Source organism: Gracilinanus agilis, chromosome 4 (assembly GCF_016433145.1).
Source record: "Gracilinanus agilis isolate LMUSP501 chromosome 4, AgileGrace, whole genome shotgun sequence".
Classification (NCBI taxonomy): domain Eukaryota; kingdom Metazoa; phylum Chordata; class Mammalia; order Didelphimorphia; family Didelphidae; genus Gracilinanus; species Gracilinanus agilis.
In genome coordinates, this window is record NC_058133.1 from 218,541,477 (window position 1) to 218,564,130 (window position 22,654).

Sequence of the window (22,654 nt, forward strand, 5' to 3'; positions counted from 1 at the left end):
AAAGGTTTGGCTTTTTAAAAATCATATCATTAAAGTATTAAAGTCTACTAGTAGAAGGGCAGCTGGGTAGCTCAGTGGAGTGAGAACCAGGCCTAGAGATGGGAAGTCCTAGGTTCAAATCTGGCCTCGGACACTTCCCAGCCGTGTGACCCTGGGCAAGTCACTTGACCTCCATTGCTTCCCCTTACCACTCTTCTGCCTTGGAACCAGTATACAGTATTGATTCTAAAGGAAAGGGTTTAAAAAAAATCTACTAGTAGTTTGACAATCCAAAACTCTCCTTTTCCCATGCCCTAACATACAACAGAATGACAGAAAGAGGAATCAGAAAAAAAACTATTTCTAGTGAAAGGCCTATGAACTTTTTCTTTCTCCAACCAATCCTCATTCCCCCCAAGTTTCTGCCAAGCAGAGAATATCCACTCCTAGCTGGATGGTGATCCCTGGATCTCTCTATCAATGCTGAAAAGAACCCAATGCCCTACTCTGCTCTAACATTAATATGATTATCTTTTCATAAGGAGAATGACCATCTGTCCTACCATTATACCTCTCCAACCCTCTGAGCCTTATTACTTTCTCTTCCTATGAACCTTTCCATCTTCTATAAACTCACCCTAAACATGCACCCCATGTACTGTGCTGTCTCCTTCTCCAATTTTTTGCAGACCACGACTGTTTCAATTTTCTATTTGTTTCTCTACAGTTGCATAGTGGTTGATACATTATACAAATGTAATACTTTTCTGCTCCATTTCGTTAGAGGAAAATAAGTTACATCTTATATAACTGTGAATAAGGGAAGAATTTATAACATATAGAGTAATGCTAATTAAAGAAAAAAGAGGTATATTGTCCTATATAAAATTTTAAAACTTTTGAGCCCTCAAAGTAATGCAGCTTCAATTAGAAGAAAAGATATCAGTGGGGACAAAGCTTTACATTAAAGCCTCTGACAAAAAAATTTAGAGGAAATTGACCCAATGCATAAATTCTTAGGAATTCTTATGATTATTCATCAGTAATCAAAGAATATAGTTTTTATTAAAAAGAACTGTAATCTGTAAACTATGTGAATAATGTTCAAAATCAGTAATAAATCAGATAATTTTATCACTTGTGAAGTTATTATATAGCCTCATAAGGCAAAAATGTAATATTCAAAGAGAAGAGCAACTATAGGAAAATAGGTATGTCAAATCACTCCTAATATGTCCAACTTTTCTAGGAAAATGATCTGGATTCATATAGAAAATGCTAGTGCTTATACCATTGATCTAGAGAATCCATTACTAGGGGGACCCACAAGGGGTGATGGCCTCTGTGGGACAGCAAGAAAGGATCCATTTGTATGAAAATAGTAATGGCTTGATTATTTGAAATAGCAAAAAGCTGAAACAAACTATGTATCCAATGGGAAATAGATGCAAAAAACTGTGGCATATGGATGTGATAGAATATTATTCAATTGTAAGGATTAAAACATGAAAATTCAGAAAAATATGGGAAGACATATGATAAGAGTGAAGAAAGCATAAGCAAAGTAAATATAAACAAGGACTATAATAACAAACATTAAGAAAACACTAAAAGGCAGCAAAACTCAAGATTAACATAATGGACAGTGTTAGTAACAAATTAAAGTGCATGTTCTTCTTTTCTGTTAACATCAAAATACCAAATGTAAAGCAACATGTATTATCAGTTTCAATCACCCTGTTAGGTGCTTAATTATTTGGAGTAAATGTACTGAAAGGGTATGAAAAGAAAAGGGGAGGGGAGTGTTGGTTGTCATGACAACTTGAAAAATAGAGAGAACATACCCTCTGTAGAGGTAATAGGGGAGAAGGGGAGGAGAAGGAATTCATATAGAACATCTTATTATCAGCAGTGTGACAATCCTTAAGCAAAGCAGAGTCAAATGAAGTTATGTTGACAGGAATGACCGGATTTCCTGGGATAAATGCCACTTTGCTAAGATTACCTCATCTTCTGAGTTTCTTGACACTGATAAGGATTTTTAGGAAAACCAGAAGATAGTACCACCATTGTATGGACCAAATTTCTTCCTACTTTCTATTCCCATTTGTTGCTTCCCTTCTCTGATCCCTAAAACTGTCCATAGCACTAATTAGGCATATATCCCAATTTATATACATGTAGTATAACAGCGTAAATATTGACTTTCCTATAGAACTTCTAGATTTACAAATAGTGCTCTAATCAACAGAAACATTAATCAGACCAAAAATAATCTGCCTTTCTTCTATTAATGGAATATCATTCACTTCATCTACAGACTTTAGAGTGGTATGATCAAGATTCAACCCTTTGTCCAAACCTGGAAGAATCATCCTCCTCCCTAGGGATGGAACCTAAGAAGAGAAGTTGCTTACCACTGTGAGGTAAAGTCAACAAACTCTGCTGAGAACTTGTCTGCTGGAAGTTGAGGTGATGGTTCTTCCACCACCTGCTTGAGCTGCTGAAATGGTGTCCCCCAGGAATCATAGGGAAACCTAAGGATTGCCAGTTCAATCTAAGAGGAGAAAGAAGAAAACAATATATTGCTTTAATTGTGGAACCAATTGTTTTTCACTTTGAAGAACTAGAGGAAATTCTAGTGCTGGAGAAAGAATGGCATTTGAATTCCTCGTTGTCTCACCATGATCTTCAGTGACATTTATCTGTCTATCTGATAATGGCTCCTATTCTGGAGTACAAAGTTCCTGAAATTTTATAATTTTTTTTAAATAACTATAATACACACTAAATTTGAAGGATTCATAATTTAGAATAGCCAGTCTCAAAAAACTATTACCAAAAAGGAATTCTTTACGCACTAAATTCTTTATAAATATGTATAGCTGCTGCCATCTGCTGGCTCTTTGCTGATTAACTCAGGACCAAATAAGGCCATTTTTGCCGTGATAGTGGCTGGTATGTGCTGCCTGGACAAAAGAAATGAAAAGAACTAAACTATAGTACTCAAGATACTTTTAGGAATAGCCATACAGATTATTTCAGACTCTGCATATTTTATAACAAGATTATGGAATAATCTAATTTATATGGGAATTTTAGATTCCCAGTATTAGATCTGTGAAGTCATCTGACCCATTCTCATATGTTTCAGATGTGAGACATCACATTGATTCATAGGCCCATATGAGATCTGGAGATCATCTAAGAGATCACAGCACTTGTTTTCAAGCTGATTTAGGCAAGACAGTGGCAGAGCTAGAACTCAAATCCAGTTCTTCATATGCCTGGTTAATGTTGTGCTGCACATCTGAAGACTGTCTCAAAAACATCCAGAGAAAAATTTTTAACCAGGCTCAATGACAAGACCCTACTAGCATATCCTAATAGAGCTACATATTTTAAGTTAAATCTATTCTTGCCTTTACCAGGGTTGTCAGAGCTAGAAAATAACTAAGAACTTCCTCTAGTCTAATCCTTCAATTTATAGATGAAGAGAATGGATCAAAATTGTACATTTAGTTAATGGAAGAGCAAGAAATAGAATATAATGTCTCCTTTTGGTTCAGTGTTTTTTCCATTATACAAACAAATATTAATTTCACCTATTCACTTTTTCCATGCCCTCTGTGTCAATCTTCATGATTCCTAGGTTAAAAGTAAAGAAGGTACCCTCTCTCGCCTCAAATGCTGGAGGAAATTGACCAAAATCTACCAAAAATATTGCTCTTCAATTTTAGTGTTAGCTCAATCCACCAACTTCAGTCTCAGTCACCAAACCTTCGGGTATATTATTAATATCATACAGTACCATTGTGATGCCCAAGCTCCAAATGTCAGATTTCACATTGTACCCTTTCTGGTTTAGTTCTGGATTTATTCTTTCAGGCTAGAAAGAAAAATAAAAACAGGAAGATCATTGCTACCAGGAAAGCCTTCATACAAATGCCACACTGGACAAGATAGCTCATTAGTAACTATAAGTATCAACATCTCAATGAGGGATCATCTGATTGTTTTCTTTAAATGATTTCAGTGATTTGGGAGAAATGCTTATGGATGTATTCACTCAATGAGTTCAGAGGGTGTCATATCACAGAGCTAGTGTGTCCATTCATAACACAAATCCCAAAAGCATAATGTGATTCAACAAGTCCCACTGAAGCTACCATCTTGATGTAGAACCAAATAAACTCCAATTTAATTAAGCCTTGATGAACTATTTTTTTCAAGATGTTGCACAAATTCATTTCTTTAACAATTTTTTTAAACCTTTACCTTCTGTCTTAGAATTGATATTAAGTATTGGTTCCAAGGTAGTGGAAAGGGTGGTAAGGGGAGGCAATTGGAGCTAAGTGATTTGCCCAGGTTCACAGCTAGGAAGTGTCTGAGACCACTTTTGAACCCAGATCCTCCCAATTGAGACTTTGTTCTCAATCCACTAAGCTTCCTATCTGCTCCATAAATTCATTTTAAAGAGAAGCAAATGACAAGTCCTTTAACTTAGAAATGATCTAAAGATCCTGATTATAGAAATTAAACCTCACAACCAGAAGGTTCTTTCATGTCTAATCCTTATTTCTCATTGTGATGTCACTTCAATTCATTCCTTCCTGTTCAGTACTTAGCATGGGAAACAGTTCCAAGAACTCATCTTGGAAGACTGTCAAGGCTTTGCTATTCTAAGCTAGTATTTAAAAACATCATTGTTCTGTTCCTTTAGTAGAACACTAAACTTAATTATTTTTGATAACTTGATAAACTTAAACTTGATAATCTTTTCTAAGTATTAACATGTTGGCTAAAACTCATAGCAAAATAGAAAGTCAGAGGGCTATGGGTGACGACTGCATCAGATGTAATAGTCACTGCGCTAGTTTGCTTTAATTGTTTTCTTTGTTTTAAGAGAGGATTATATAGAAAACAATATTGGGAAGTGACTACAGTGTGAAAATAAGAATAAAATGATAAAATTTTAAAAATAAATTTAAAAGTTTAAAAAAACAAGTCAAATCATGAGAAGAGAAGAGATTTAGGAGAATGAATTAGTAGGTAATTAACTGAGTCTCAGGAAACATTAATAACATAGTGGAAACAAAAGCCAATTCTCCCTGTGATAGGATCCTTTCCCATTTCTTAGGAGAATTTTATAACCTTTTCTCCTTTAGAGGAAATTTTTCAGCTATGAGACTTACAGCCATGTAGGGTTTACATCCTGCATCCATAGTTTTGGCCACAGAGTCCACCAGGTAACCACTAATACCAAAATCACACATCTTCACTTGACCTAGTGTATTGATCAATACATTAGATGGCTTAACATCTGAAAGAAAAAATAGATTATGTCCCACTACTGCTAGTCTACCTTCCTGGTTTATCTCAATTGCATTAAAGAAAACTAACAGAAAATAAAATGGCACATATACACAAATGTTTATTCTATATTGGCTTTCACAAATTCATACATTCTCATCCCCAGTGAGCTTACCTACACCAGTGGATGTAGACCACTGCAGCTTCTTCCTTTGAAATGTCATACTCTATCAGTGGTTCCCAAACTTTTTTGGCCTACCGCCCCCTTTCCAGAAAAAAAATACTACTTAGTCCCCTGGAAATTAATTTTTTAAAAAAATTTTAATAGCAAGTAATAGGAAAGATAAATGCACCTGTGGCCATCACTGCTCTCCTGGATCGCTGCAGCACTCACCAGGGGGTGGTAGCGCCGCCCATTTTGGGAATCACTGTTCTACATTAATCTTTAACTCATCTTAGCATTTATGTGTGGTTTTTCCTTTCATGTCCTGATAAGATTATAAGCAGCTTGGGGTCTTTATTTTCTACATGTTCTTTAGACCTCAAGGCAAATAATAAATATTTAATAAGCACTTGCAAAATTTACAAATTCACCACAACTTGGAGATAAAAGGGATCATTTAGTGCAAAACCCTATTTTACAGAAGAGAAAATTAAGACCTGAAGAGAGAAGGGAATTATCCAAAGTCAAAATTGTCTCTGAGGCCCAACTTGGAAGAATTTAAAATACTTAATATAAGAACAGAATGGTAAGAACTTTGTAAATTGCTGAAACCAAATTAAATTAAGTAAAAATATTAAATATTTATTGAAAAATCTTAAAACTATGAATAAAAGCTGCAACAGTGGTGAATCCACATGCTGTAATTAATAAATCTCAAGCTCAGATTTTCCCTATTGTATGATAAGAGATCTTTGAGCTGAAACAGATCCAGGGATCACATTTTACAGATTCGAAATTTGTGATCCAGTCTGTGTGATTTGCTCGAATTCACAAAGATAATTAACTTCATAGATGGGACTTGAATTCAAGTTCTTTGATTCTACAGGCAGGGCTCTTTCCACTGTACCATGCCATGACCTTTCTTAAAATTCACATTTGGACAGAAATGGACCATTATTTAACATTTTAACAAGGAATCTTTGCTCCAATAAGGCTAGGGTCCTGCCTTGTTCATACTCCCCTCCATGCCTTTACTCATTCTATATGCCCTGCCTGCTACGTCCTAATAGCTACTCTCTTGTCTTTTCATATCTATGATCTTCTTTAAGATCCAGCTTTAAAACTCATCTCTTTCAAAGGACCTTCTCCTACTAATCTTATATATATCTTGACCAATCCATTTCTCTAATTTCTATAGAACTTGTTTTATACAATTCAGTTTAACATATATGTTTTCTAGTTTCTTGTATTTACATCTTAGGTGCCCAAATAGTCTATAAATTTCTTGAATGTAAAAATTATTTCTTCAATTAATACAAAGAATACCTAGTATCATGCCTTTACCAGAGTAGTCTAATTGACTTATAGGTACTGAATGAAGGAACTAGGACTACTCAGACTTAAGGTAACTCCCAGAGTCATCTTGTTCCATTTCTTTCCTCTTGGGAGAACTATATGTATATTGATAGATTTCTACCCTGTCTTTAAAGTAGAAATTCCAACCACCTAATGGAGTTATTGGTCTTCATTCTTTTCATTAATTTATTCCTACCCTCAAGCCTTCCCACTGTAATTTCGGCCTATCTCTTATTGTTCTATTTTTGTCCCAGACAAAGAACAGTTGTTTAAATAGGCTGCTAGCCAATCCCAAAGAAAACCTCTCCATTAGTTTATCTGGCTTAATCCTACCTCTACCATGGACAACAATTCACGTGTACTGGCTAATAATCTGGGACAGGGTGCACAGCAGAAAAGACACATGCTTACCTCGATGAATGACAGAAAGTTTACTGTGTAAATGTTCTAGGGCTTTTACAATCTACAAAGGAAAAACAACGGAAACTGATTACACAGCTATTGGAGAGAAACAGAACCTGAAATAATTCAGCACCTTCCTATGCATTCTTTCTTCCTAACATGAGATTCCTATGGATTTGCCCAAGTGGAAGATATTCCATGAAAAGTAACATTGCAATACAGAAAAGGTTTATATGAACTGTATTCCCAAACCCTTAGAGGCCCAAATACAATATTACTTAGACTTTTATTATTATATTAACTTTCCTCTCTCATCAGTCCTCCATGATCTTATCATCTTTCCTCTGAGATTATTTCCAGTTTATTTTAAATATATGTTGCTTACATGTAGTCTCCCCCATTAGAATATAATCTCCTTGAAAAAAGAGACTGTTTTTTAAAAATTTCTTTGTATCCCCAGTACTAAGTACAATACCTGGCAAAGAGCATGTATTTTAACAACTGCTTATTGGCTTAACACTTCTTGACTAACTTTCTGGCTTCTCCAAGTTTTTGGTGCTGCCCAACACATCACTCCATTAGTACATTTATATATACACATATATATATTTTTTTATTTATTAATAAGCATACATGTTGCTCCCTACCCTCACTAGTAGAATGAAAGTTTCTTGAAGACAGAGATTATTTTCTTTTTCTTCTCAATATATAGCTCAATTCTTTAGAAGACATTGGAATGTTTTTGTGTTTTTCATTGAATTGAATCTAATTCTACATTTTTCTTCTTTCTCTTGTCTAGACTTTACCCTCCAAAATTTTTGTTTTCGCTCCTTGATTCTCTCTTTTAAACCCTCCATGCCTCTATTTGCAGAGAAATGATGGTAGGAGAGTGAGAAAGGGAAGAGAAAGATAGAATTACAATGCCAAACATGGTTTTGACAAATAAATACACTTCTAATAAGCACTTTATTATGAGAAAAACCAATAAAGTCAGTGGTATAATTGTGTCTTCTGCACTAATGCCAAAGAGAGAAAAGAAAACCAGGCCATGACAGAGCTACCTTTTCACTCCTTCCTTTCAACAACTTTCCGTTACATAAATGTTCTACTCACAGAAACTGCAATTTTCCCTAAGATGTCCTCTGGGATTGTTAAGCCCTTATCAATGACTTGTTTGTAGAACTTATCCAGTGAGGTATCCATGAGTTCCATACAGATCCACACATCACCCTGGAAAAGAGAGAGAAATAACTTCTTAAATTCATCCAAGGATCAGCACTTAACATGTTGTTACTTGATCCTTCCAGTTGATGGTGCTCTCTACCTCCTTTAATATTCCTAGAACATTTTTGGTTATTCTTTGCTTTCTTTAGTTCCTATTGTAAAAAATGTTGAATTCTCCCCACTCCCAGGAGAATATTTATGGAAGAGCCTGAAATACTTGGGGCAAGGATTGTTTCATTGTCGTTGTTTGTCTACCTATCTCTAGTTCCTACCATAATATTATATACAGAGTAGGTATTTCATTCACATTTATGGAATTAAGTTATATTACATTCAATTCTAATCACCACCTCTTGGGATACTGGAGACTTGTAATAAGGTAGAATTATCTCCAAGGTCCAAACCCATAAGGAGCAAAATTGGAAGTCACGGGAGAATTTATATATCACCTATAGTGTAATTTTGGAAGATTTTAATCATTAAAAGTTGTAATCAGAAAACCAATAGTCAATAACTTAATGCTTGGAGTGTGATCAAACTATAATAGTACAGGTGATCTTTCAAACCCATGGATTTCTCTACTTCTAACCTCATCAAATGAGTGAGGGGAGGTATCTTTTCATATCTTTTCTTTCAGGTCATGTTTAATTTTTATCATTTTACAATATTCAGTTTCAACTTAAACTTAATTCTAGTGTAAGCTTGAAGTTCAAGTCTGAGATATTCCTCTGTATCTGAGGATCAGAAATGCCCGCTTAACCAAAATAACTGACATAAAGAATGATATACTGTAACCGAAATGACATTACGTCTACCTTTTAGAATAAAAAAAGAGGGAAAATTAAAATTAAATTTAAATTTAAAAAAATAAAAATTTAAAAAAATTTTAAAAAGGGGAGGCAATTAGGTGTCTAAGTTTCAAATATATTATTTAGACTGCCAGTAAAATGATGACAACATCAGAGAGTCTAAAGTTTCATTTTGGCAATCTGGCTAAACCAGACTCTGCAGTTAAGTAATACAGCTAAAAAGGGCCAACCAAGCCAAGAAGAGGGTATATCATCAGTGAATACAGTAATTATCCAAGCTAACACTGGAGCTTGGCCAGACAGTAATCACATAACCCTTAAAAATCTGAAAATATATATTTACTGAAAAGAATGATAATGGCTATGAGTGTTCTTCATATATGGACAAATTTCTGGCAGGGTGACTATCTACTCCCATAATCCCCAACCTCAAAATTCCAAACAGGTAGACTACTTACCTCCCGAAAGAGTGCACCATAAAAGGTGACTGTGAAAGGGCAATCCACTGTCCTCATGGAAATATCCAGGTCCATCAGTAGCCTCTTCTGTTCCTGGCTATTCACAGTTGCTCGGATTCGCTTAATGAAAACATATAGGGAAAACTCATAATTATTCTTCTTGGTGACAATCGAGGCATGCAACTTGAGTTTTTCCATTCTAAAATAACAGATGGATGAGCCTTCTAAAGACAGGCTTGCAAGGGGCTCCTCATTCTAAATTACTTATGATGACACAGGATTGAGCCATACTGATAAATACTACATCATTCATTTGACTCGCTTGACTCACTGGAGTAACTCATAATGGAAAAATTGGTTGGTAATATCTTTTGAGGAACTGACTAGTAAGTAGTAGTTTATATTTTCATCTAAAGGTTTTTTGAAAATTGTTCCAAAAACTGGGAAAACATTTGGGTTGTCCCTCAAACACTTTAAGAATTTTTTAAAGGGTTAATACTTTCTAAGTAAGTAATTGTCATTGTCATTGTAAAGGCAATTACAGAAATTGAGTTTAAGCCAAATTTAGAGTTCTAGGAAGTCATTAGGCTATAAATTTTCCCCCAATTTATCTCTTCCACGGAAAAATTGTATCTATGTAGTGAATATGAGGAGTGACTCAGATAGCACTCAGATTTTCATAAACATCAAAAACCTCTGATTTCTGAGGAGCTAACACAGACCTTTCATACTTTAGATACAAGAAAATGTTTACAAAGATTCAAAAGTTAGGTAAGGAATCACTTTAATATTAAAGAAATGACAACAATAAGCATCAACATCCAAGTTTTTCAGAGACTTTAAAGAAATATCTGACTTGTGGGAAATTGTGGATTAATACATTATCACTAGGACCTCATTTTCTTTCCAATATTTAGTCAAAACAGTCATAGTCTCTACATTGAAGCCCTTGTTAAAATAAAACATTCAGTCAATTTTCATAATTTGGGTAAAGACAAATGGATTGTCTGACTATAGACTTTTTTTGCTTGAAAATCTTTATTTAATTAATTGATTTAGAATTTTTTACATGGTTACATGATTCATGTTCTTTTGCTCCCCTTCTCCCAATCTCCCTCCCATAGACAAAGAACAATTCCATGGGTTTTACATGTTAAACATTTTTTATGACAGCTCTATATACTAGATGCACTGTTCTCAAATTTTCCTGATTTCCTGATCTTAAGTTAAATGGAAAAATAAACATACATAATCTCACTTTATCTTCATTATCATTGTTAATGAACATACCAGTGATTCTAAAAACTACATTTTTAGGGGACAGCTGGGTGTGTCAGTGGATTGAGAGCCAGGCCTAGAGATGGAAAGTCCTGGGTTCAAATCTGGCCCCAGACCCTTCCTAGCTGTGTGACCCTGGGCAAGTCACTTAACTCCCATTGCCTAGCCTTTACCACTCTTCCACCTTGGAACCAATACACAGTATTGACTCTAAGATGGAAGGTAAGGGTTTAAAAAACAACAAAAAAAAAACCTACATTTTAAAAAGAATTTTTTACATTTAAATTTTTAATTTTAAAAGGTAATTGTATAAAATTTCCATAAATTATTCTCTTCTTCTACACCATGCCCATGGGTATGAACCTTTTCTTCTTCACTTTTAGTACTAAATTTTATGATAATAATGACATAACTAAGGTTTATAAAGTGCTTTGCATACATTTCAAATAAGAATTTCTTACGAATGAGAATTTGATCCTCATGACAATCTGTGAAGTATATATCATTATTTTCATTTTACAAATGAGGAAACTAAGACTTGGACAAGTAAGTGACTTGCCCAGGATCACCCAGCTCCAGCTTTATAACTCCAAGTCTAGTACTGTATCCTCTCTCCATTACACCATAATACCTTTCATATTACATTCTACCATCCAAGTGATTGGTTTTTTTTCCAAATTCAATAATTGCCGAAACCCAGTTCAAAGATGATTGAAGACACATTTTTTAAACATATGCCAGTCCTCTTGGGAAGCCAAAGATTGTTTTAAACACTCTCAAGACACAATTATTCCTGTAAAATGAATGGATCTTAAGCTAAATGGAAAAATAAGCATACATAAATCATCTAGGTAATCTCACTCTACCTTCACTGCCATGATCTGCCCACTAGGCATGTGTCGCATTTTCTCCACCACCCCATAAGCACCTCGTCCCAGTTCTACTATAGGCTCCAAGTCATCAGCCTTCACTTCAAAATTCTAGAAGAGAAGAAAAACAAACTGTAATGAAAAATAGATTGGGGGAAAGAAGATTCTCTTCTGTCCAATTTCTTCAAGAATGGAAGAAAAGGCTCCTGGATAGAATGTTTTCTAGGAAAATGAAAAAGTAGCTGAGATAGCCTCAAGCAAGAAGCACCAAATGAGAATTTGCTTACGGTTCATTTCAGGGCCTATCATAGGACCCACCATACTCTCATAGAAGATTCAAATGATTTAATTTTACTTAGTTAATTCTAGAAAAAGGAAGGTGATGGGGGTTTTCTTTCTTCCCCCCTTAAACACACAACTACAATTTTCTGATAGCACTATAATTGTTGTGTTCTGACTCACCCTACATAGTATAAACATTTCTTTACATACTGCTTCTCTTCCCACACAAGCCTCTAAGGATCCACAGCTTCTGGTGTGTTATTGTTATTGTTCAATTATTTCAGTCATATTCAACTCTTCTTGACCTTATTTGAATTTTTCTTTGCAAAGATATTGGAGTGGTTTGCAATTTTCTTCTCCAGATCACTTTACAGATGAGGAAACAGAGGCAAGCAGGGGTAAGTGACTTGCCCCAGGGTCACATAGCTAGTAAATGTCCGTAAATGTCTGAGGCCAAATTTAAACTTAGAAAGATGAATTTCTTGATTTCAGGCCTGGCACTCTATCCATTTATAAATATGAAAAATGATAAAGGCTGCTATAATAATATAAATTAGTATTTTAATTAAAGCCATACTGATAGATAAAGTTATTAGACCACGCGCTTATAAGAATTCAAAATTGCTGCTCCAGTCATTATTACCTCTTCCTCAGTCTGCTGGCCAAGAGACCACTCCTCCCTAACCCAGGAGATTATAAACTCTTCCCTGCATGGAGACGTAGGTGTCCCCACGCCCAAAGAACCGGAACCGGAAACCCGTTGGACCACGGGAAATGTAGTTTGATAATGTCCATAGAAAATACATATATATACTTAAAGATGACATCTCCCAAATTTCACTTTTACACATTGCACCATCTAGTCATCCCTCCAGTGTGTTATACAGTTTTCAATGAAAAATTTTCGATTCCAATCGAAAGCTAAGCCTACTAGCTATTCTTCATACTCCAAACATAGAAGTCAGCTTCTATGCCTTTATATAAGTGGTATCCCATATCTAAAATGTACTCTCTTTTTACTTCTGCCTTGTAGAGCTTATCTCCCTTCAAAGTATGGCTCAGGTGCCATCTTCTATTTGAGGTCTCTCTTCATCCTCCCTACCCCAAGTCCTTCAGTTATGGGAACTCCCTTACATGGTAAAAATACTTTGTCCTTGCTTATTTGATGCTGTTTTCTCCCAATAGAAGCCAAATCTCTTGAGGGTATGTATTGTTTTGTTTCAATCATTGTATTTCCAGTATCTAGAACAGTGCCCCTTATATGTCATCAATGCTTAATAAATGTTTGTGGAATTGAAATTCTCAGTTGGAAAGTATACATGTTTTTCCACATGTTCACATTTTTCCACCCAGGACCAGGAATTACCTGGACTATATGACTTCCTCTCACCTTATCTCCAATTGAGATGCAAGCCTTGGAATCTAAATCACGAGGAGGTCTATGAAAAAAAGAACATAAAATATTAAAAGTCTTCACAATATACATAATTCCTAAAAAGGAGAAACATTGTATCATCAACACAAAAGAGGACAAACAGAACAGTGTTTGTTTGTGAAATAAGTCCATTCCATATAAGAAAATGGAATAAGTCCATTCCATATAAGAAAAGTTGAAGGCATGAAGATGTTTAGACTAAAGAAGAAAAGATTTAGAAAGTACATAATAATTGTTTTCAAATATTAAAAAGGATCATTGTGGAAAATGAAACAACCTTGTCTTATTTGGTCCAAGAAAGTCCAAAAAGTGATGGATGGAAATGGCAAATAGGCATATAGAAGCTTTATGCTAGGAAAAATTCCTAACCAATACAGCTGTGCCAAAGTGAAATAGTCTACCTCCAGAAATAGCAGATAACTGGAAATCTTCAAGCAAAGCCTGGCTAACCACTTGCCAGATATGTTGCACAGTGCAAACTCTTCTTCTAAATATTGGTTTGAGTACAGAGCCACTGGGGTCATCCCTTCCAACTCTGAAATTCTTTGATTATTAGAAATGCTGGCTTCCAGATTCCTCATGAAACATAAAACATCTGTGCTAATATTTTCTAAGAATAAGTTGTATGCTTGTGGTAATAATCAAAATTGATAGATAGCTCCCAATCTTCCTACCAAGAGCACCAAGGCGCTTAATCATTTAACCTTTTTTCCCCTAGGATGGTTTTAAAAGAGATTTAGGCCAAAAAACTTGGGCTTCATTTAGTCTAATTTCCATATTTTAAAGATGAGGAAACTAAGGCCTTGGAGTTAACTTGTTTTCCCAAAGTCATACAAATGACACATGGCAAATGTTGGATTAGAATGTTGGAAATAACTACATGAAATTAAGGTATGAAAAAAGAAAGAAATGATCAGAACCAAAAGAACATCATATATAGCATAATTTATATATATCCACCTATAGAGAAAGAACTGATAAATAGAAATAAGTAAGAAATAGTGTTTATATATATGTATATATATAGTCAAATGATGCCTTCTCTAGTGTGGGGAAAGGATGGAAGAAAGGACAGAGTTATCTGAGAATTTTAATGTAACACAAACAAATAATTTTAAAATAAGAAAAGGACTGTTAGTTTTCTGATTTACAGAATGGTACTTTTTCTAGTTGTGGAGCTTGCTCCCTCAAGTCTAATCAAAAGGCATTTAAGATTGTAGGACTTGGAAGTATAGGTCATCTGGGTCCAATGCCTTGAATTTACAAATGAGAAAAGTGACCCTTGGTGATGTTAAGTGACTTGACAAGGTTTCCAACCTTCTCCAAATTCAACATCCTATTTATTCGCTATCTAATGTGAGAATTTATTTTTCATATAACCGAATCGATTCCTGTATTTCAGGAAGAATTACTATGTATTTCTGAGTATGGGATCTAGATCAGAGGTATCATCCAGTATGCTGCTTTTTGTATTTTCTTTATTCTCAGATGTCCCCAGAAATGTTTTCTTTTTTTTAACAGAATTTGGTTAATAAATGAAGGGGGCAAGGGTTCTTTTTCTGTGTATGTATTCCCCATGATATAGGCTGAAGGGATGGACCACCTCTTAAGTAGCTATCACCAGTTAAAGATGTCTTGGGATGTTCAAGGGAAGGCTGAATAATGAGCTCATAAAATCTATTTATTATGCTGCTTCAGCTCAGATTTTCCTTTGTCCTGAAAGAACCATGAAGATCTTTGACACTTCATCAATTATGATGTTGGCCTAATCAATAAATCTGAAAAAATCAATAAACATATTCTCATCCAAAAATCAGTCTCTGAAGAGAATTTTAATTGTAACTCTACCATCCATGAAGTTTACCCAACCCAAAAAAACATCTGCTAGTTTCTTTAATTTCCTTCATTACAGATAACATGAAACCCCCATCATCCCTTTAAGCCCTTTTCCACTAACTAAAATGTACTTATCTTGCACCTATCAGTCTAAGAGAATGATGTTTAGTACTATGCCATATGCCTCACTGGAGACCTTGGAACTATTTATAGCAAGTAGGAAGGGAAGTATCATGGCATAGTGGATAAAGGCCAAGTCTCTGGAATCAGAAAGACTACATTCAAAGGCTGTGTTGAACACATACACACTTTCTGTTCACATACAATGTGACCATGGGCAAGTTCTTCTCACTACCCCAAGTAATTTTCTAATTCTCTAAGTAATAATTTTATTTTCAGATCTACATCACTGAAGATACTTTATCATGTATGAACATAATATAGATAATTATGTATAAGTATGCATGCATTGTGACATAAAAGAGTACTATCCTCAAAGCCAGGAAGACCTAGATTCAGGTATCTCCTCGGACACATATTAGTTGTGTGATCCTGGGCAAAGTCATTTAACTCCTTTACCCTAGGCAACACTCTAGAATTTTAATTTGAAAGAAGTGGTGCTGTCAACTTCTGTTGATAAGAGGGTCTTCATTCATGAATTCTTTATACCAATAAAATCATATATCTAGTCCCCATCCCTACAAAAGGAAACAACCCCCAATAAAATAACAAATTACAAAAAAAAATCATTGATCATAGGGACAAAGAATGTAGAATAGGCAAAAGATAGTGATTAAGGGGAGATTGCATGACCAGATTGGGACAGACTCTGGAAATACATTGTTTTATGGTCTTTCTGAAAGGGAATTCCAAATCAGAGTGCACACACATGTTTCTTGTGGTTCTTGCCAAGGAGAGAGAGTCTACATACAATCACATTGACTACTCTGCAATATTTCATTCAAAGATAACAGATTCTCCCTACCCATTCTGATCAGCTCCTATCCTTAGTGACTATTTTTATAGGAAAAAAAGAAGTTATTTAAATATTAATTACTTATTAAATATCATTAAATAATAAAGATCTAAAAATTGAGGGAAATAAAAACTTAATCTGAAATAACTGTAACTGTCTTTTAACTTCAAAACTCAAATCATTAGGGCAGCTGCGTAGGTCAGTGTATTGAGAGTCAGGCCTAGAGACAGTAGGTCCTAGGTTCAAATCCGGCCTCAGCCACTTCCCAGCTGTGTGACCCTGGGCAAGTCACTTGACCCCCATTGCCCACCCTTACCACTCTTCCACCTATGAGACAATACACCGAAGTTAAGTATTTGAGAGACCAAAAGGTAGAATTATTGATAGATATTTTTGAGGCTGCTAGATGACACACTGGACCTGAAACAAGAAAGACCTGAATTCAAATCTGGTCTTAGAAACTTACTAGATGTGTGACCCTGGGGAAGCCACTTAACTTCTGTTTATCCTAATCCACAGGAGAAGGAAAAGCCAAACAACTCCAATATCTTTGCTAAGAAAACCCCATGAACAATATTGGCATCCTTGGGGTCATGAAGAGTCAGACATGATTGAAGAACAATTTCACTTTTTAATTATAACAGGAAGCTGAAATTGTCTTTTTATACCCTTAGAGGTGAGAATTTGCCTGGAGGAAAAAGGAACTTTTAACTGACTGATTGAGCCCCTGCAATAGGGTGAGGAGGAATCTCCAACTATCCTGGACATAAAAAAGGAAGTAGTAGTAAAGAACCTATGAAGGACTAAATAACTCTAACTTTCTTTACAGCTTCAAAAACGAATGGGTCCATGAGTCTATACTAGCCTCATATACTTTCACTTGTAAGAATGTCCTGTTATGTAATAGATGAGAGAAATTGGTGCACAAAAATAGCAGTTTTATGTTATAATTATTTGTGTCTATTTGACTAGTCTTAGAGTTAGGGAGATATGGGTTCAAACCCTACCTTCTCACATATACTGGCAACCAACAGATAAGTCATATGACCTTTCTTGACTCAAACAACTTCATAAGATTACAAATTAGAGACAAGTTGCTGATCTGCAATGATGAAAGGAGTTTGTATATTGGGAAATCAATCCAAATTCTCTTTCCTTTCCCATCCTTTCAAAAAATTTCCCCCCTACAAAACTGTAAGCTCCTTGAAGACAAGAACTATTATATTCATATCTCCTAATACCTAGCACAGTGCTTTCAAATAGTTAAGTGCTCAATAAATACTTGCTGAATTTATGTAAATAAAACTTCCCTTGAAGTTACTAACAGAACTGAGAATAAAATTTAGGTCACCTGGCTCCTAACCTCTCTAATGACTCTACTGATTTTAATCAGTTTACTTGTTTTCAGGTCTTTGTAGTCAACAAGTTGACCAGTAGCAAGCCCCTAAACCAGCAGCTTATATTGGAATCATGCCCTGCCTAAGTTTGATCATAATAGTTCACCCTGAATACTTTGATGCTATAAGAAATAAGAAAGGATGCTCTTTATCTTCTGAACAAAACCTGGATCTTCTCAGGGAAAAACCTCATACCTAACAAAGATGTTCCCTAGGATTTTCTCATTCCCCAAATCTTCCTCCTGGCTTCTCTGGCTTCCTTCAAGTCTCAGCTTAAATCCTACATTTTACTAGAAACCTTCCCTAATCTCCCTTAATACTAGATCATTTCCTCTAAAATTATCTCCAATTGATCTTTATGTAAACCTTCTTTGTCCATGGATATTGTCCTTCTTATTAAACTATGAGGTCTTTGAAAGTAGGTACTGGTTTCACATTTCTTTGTATCCCCAGTATTTAGCCCCAGGCCTGATGATACATAGTAGGCACTTAATATACACTTGTTGATTTGACTTGAATTGCTCCCCCAAAATAAAACTAGTTAACAGTTTTCCAAATATTTCAAGAGAACTTTGTTCTCTCCTTTCCCCCATCATTCTCACACTTGTATTATACTTGTGTACACTTTGTATCTTTCCTGCCCTTTCCCTGATGGACTATAAGCTTCTGGAAGGTAGGAATATCTTGGCTTTGGTCTTTGTAGTGCTAGCACCTAGCAAAGTGTATCAAACATAGTACAATTAATTATTGATTAAGCATGTGCTCTTTCTCATGTTCAATAAGCTCCTTATTCTAAGACATAGAAGTCAGGAGTTCTGCATCTTCCCTATTCACTAATCAAGTGTTTTCTCCTTTGGTCAAAGTTTTCCTACCCATTCGTTTACCTACAGTGCAAAAGAATACTCCATTCATACCTTACTAGGGGATGGTTTAGAAAACCAAGTTGGCAAATCTAATTGACATTCATGACTAGGGATTATGCCCGAACATACAGTACTCAGAGGACAAAATTATTAGGAAGGACAGGTGCCATTTGATTATGTATGTGGAGTCAATTCAGCAACATAGCAACACAAGAAAAGCAATGTGAGAAGTAATCTGCCATCTTGGAAAAATGGACAGTATATACATCGGAGAGGAGGAGGAAGAGAAATAAGGTTCAAAATATTAGAGGATTAGGACAGGGATCTTTAGGAACTCAAAGTCTGTTTAAATTGATATTCACTGGACTCTTAAAACCAAATAAACTCATCTACAAATATATTAAACGAATTTCCCTAGCATCCCTATACTCCAAAAGAAAAAAGAAAAAAACTTCTAGAGTTGCTGGAAACTAGTATTTTTATAGTTTAATTCTGTCATTTTTATAGCTGCATTAAAAATTACAAATCACAAAACTTTCTCAGTTACTATTTACTTTTAAACTAATTAATTTCAATAATAATGTCCCACAATACTATATCAGTCATTTCAAATATCCATCAAAATTTTCCATTCATTCCTATTTACTTTTCTTTATGTTTGCAGTGAACATATTGTCCATTCTTCCAGTTGCCTTTTTCACCCTGAATTATTATATCTTTCCATTTTTTTGTACTTTTCATTTGTCAGTCTTAATTGTGTTGCAGTATTTCATTGCATTAATGAACACAACTGGTTTAAACATTCTCCTATTGTTGGATATTTAAACAACTCCATTATTTTAGAGAAGAGAAAATTGTGACCCAGAATGAAGAATCAAGGCCACCCAGATAATCACCAACAAAGGAGGTCCACTGACTTCCAGTCAAAGGTTCTTTACTCTGAACATACTAAATTTTACCTGGACCCACTGATATTCTAGGGTATATAAATAGGGAACTATAAAAGGACATCCATGAGAAGGATGTAAAAGAAAGATTAATAATATATTATTAATTAATAATATCTTATTGACTTAAAGGTTCACAGTACCATTCTCCCACCCTCTAGGGAATAGAGAGGGGAAAAGCAGATCATCAATGGGTATAGGAAACTAGGCAGACAGGTATATAGAAAGAAAGGCCCTACCAAACCTGTTGGCAACATCCAATGCCATTCAAGTAGGGTTCCTCATCACAATCCCAGGAGGTAGGTGCAATTATTATGCCCATTTTATAGTTGAGAAAACAGAGACAGGAATAGATTCAGTGACTTGCTTAAGAGTCATACAACTATTAAATATCTGAGGCTGGAAATGAACTCAGAACTTCCTGACTCCAGGTCCAGCTATCCCACCTAGCTGCCTCTAAGAAACTCTTTTCTAAAATCCTCCAGTGGCTCATGCTTCCAAGGTGAACCTGCATTCTCAAGGGTTATGTCAAGTTCTAAGAGATCTTACTGGTGTGGTGATAAGACTCTAAAATCTTTTTTCCAAAGAACAGTCTGGCCAATTCTACAATTCTAGATAGAATCATTACCAGTTTTTCCCTGAAGTGATGACATTTGTGTGTGTGTGTGTGTGTGTGTGTGTGTGTGTGTGTGTGTGTGTGTGTGTGTGTGTTTGTGTATAGTAGCCCTTTAACACTATATACTAATAATACCACTCAATCTGTACTGGCAAAAGAAATGTTGTTTAATTTCTCTTGACTATTGTCAGCAGATCACTCACAAATGCACAAATTATCCAATTATCTCTAGGTACTTGTGACCTGCAAGAAACAGGTTCTAAAGACTTACGCTGAACTGGTCTGAGGTTGCTCGAATGCTTCTTTTGGAATCTTCAACCCAGGGTTCCGCTTCCTGCCTATGGGAAAGAAAACGAGGAGATAGTGAAGACATTGGTAAATAAGAGCAACAGGCAGGAAAACATCTTCATGAAAACTACACTGGCTGGCTACCCCCATGGTAAGAGAATCATCACCTTTCCTCTGTTTTGCTTATTGAATTCCTTCTCATCTTTCAAAGGCCAAATCAAAAGTCACCCACTCCAAGAAGCCTTCCCTGATCCTCCTTCCATCCCCAACCCACAGCTGATGACAATCCTTCTTTTTCCTGTAGACTTGATATAGGATGTGGTTCATTATGTGGTTTTTACTGTTTTAGTTATTTTATTTCTGAATCTCCTCTGCCCCCTACGCTGTATTCTCCCAAGAGTGAAGCAAACATGTCTTATCTAGACTTATGATCTCATCCAGGGTTTAGCAGAGTCTTCTATATACAGGAGGCTCTTATTGATGTTAGTCTAATTCAGTTGTTAGCTTTGTCCTCTTACAACTGCTATGAGTAAGGCAGGCAATTTTAAACACACACACACACACACACACACACACACACACACTGCTGCCCTCCTACCCTGAATTTTAAGTATTTTGTAGAACACTGGATTTCACATCAGGAAAAGTAGGTTCAAATCGTAGCTCTCCTATTTAATATGTATGTTATCTTAGGCATTTGGCTTTGCTTCTCTGGACCTCAGTTCCCTTCTCTACAAAATGAGTAAGTTAAACTGGAACTGTTAAAAGTACCTTCCACCTCTATGATCCTTTATGCTTGTGGGGAGCTCTGGATGTATCTCTGTGTTCAAGCAAATTATAATAATAACTGAAAATTCTATAGAACTTTAAAACTGACAAAATGTTTACTTTTAATCACCATGACTGTCTTATGAGATATTATTAACCCCACTTTACAGAGGAAAAAACTGAGGTTCAAATAGAGTAATGTACAATGTTAGACAGCTAGTGGCAGTTGGGTGGCACAATGGATAGAGTACTGGATAACTCTGGGCAAGTCACTTAACCCTTTTTGCCTCAGTTTCCTCATTTGTAAAACAAGCTGGAAAAGGAAATGGCAAACCATTCCAGTACCTCTGCCAAGAAAACCCTACCTGGGGTCATGAAGAGTCAGACACGACTGAAATGACAAAACGACAAAATACAGCTAGTGCGAGGTTTAAAATTAATATCCAAAATACTCCAAGTATTATATTTATAAAGTTTATTAATACTAACTTGAAGCAAAGAAAAATAAAAACAAGAGAACTCACCCAGCCGCGCACACAGGGAAAAAGGAGAGCAAGAGGCAGAGTTACAGCCAAATATATACCAACAACATAAGCACGCAACTTGGGGACGAAGGGAAAAGGATTCTGGGTAATGAAAAAAGAATTCTGGGAGATGGTTCAAGATTTCTAATTAATACACTAGTAAGTATCAGAAGTGGGATTTGGACTAAAAGGTCTTTCTCACTCCAAGTCCAGCACTCACTCCATCAATTACCAAAAGCTCTCTCCTTATTAACTCTTTTGTCTGTAAAGTGAGGAGGTAAGATGAAAAGATCTCTCTTCTTACTTCTAGTTCAATATGATATGATCTTGAAGCTAATTCTCCCATGCATCTTTCAGTAAATGAGTCATCTACCATATCTGCATTACCTTTTGCCTGTTTCTCCTTCTGCCCAAATGAGTCATTTGGCCTCTATGCTCCGAATGACAAGTAGCATAGAGAGCTGACATTTCCCAGGTCATAGACAGTGATTAAGGAAGAAGAGAACAACATTTTCCTGCTGTCATTCTCAACCTCTTCCATAAAAGAGCAAACTCATTAAAAAGTGTGATGTAGATGGCCCAGTCAAAATGGCAGAGTAAAAGAGAGCAGTGCAGTGAGCACCTCTCTAGAAATTTCTTCTAATGATACAAAAAATGCGTCAAACTGAATCCTGATGGGGAAACCCAGAAAAAAGTCATGATGAGCCCTTAGTCCAGTCCATCTCAGCTTAGGAAGACAGGCAAGGAAGTGAGTGAATAAATTCTGCCAGGAACCCATTGGAGCAGAGCATGCCAGCACCCAGAAAGAGGCTCTACGCTAGGGCAAGGGAAGGTTTCCAACCCATATGAGAAACCCTCAGACACACATCAG

At 35.7% G+C, this 22,654-nt stretch overlaps 1 protein-coding gene across 1 annotated transcript in view; it reads right to left on the reverse strand.

Moving 5' to 3' along the window:
* Window positions 1-20,641, reverse strand: part of MAP2K6 (mitogen-activated protein kinase kinase 6) — a 57,709-nt gene extending 37,068 nt beyond the window's left edge. Inside the window, exons 1-9 of the mRNA XM_044675153.1 lie at window positions 20,475-20,641; window positions 13,524-13,572; window positions 11,849-11,962; window positions 9,705-9,824; window positions 8,327-8,443; window positions 7,223-7,274; window positions 5,175-5,302; window positions 3,791-3,868; window positions 2,397-2,536 (exon numbers count right to left, since the gene is read on the reverse strand). Of these exons, the coding sequence (XP_044531088.1) occupies window positions 2,397-2,536; window positions 3,791-3,868; window positions 5,175-5,302; window positions 7,223-7,274; window positions 8,327-8,443; window positions 9,705-9,824; window positions 11,849-11,962; window positions 13,524-13,572; window positions 20,475-20,641 (965 nt within the window). The remainder of the gene's footprint in view (window positions 1-2,396; window positions 2,537-3,790; window positions 3,869-5,174; window positions 5,303-7,222; window positions 7,275-8,326; window positions 8,444-9,704; window positions 9,825-11,848; window positions 11,963-13,523; window positions 13,573-20,474) is intronic.
* Window positions 20,642-22,654: the final 2,013 nt, after the last annotated feature.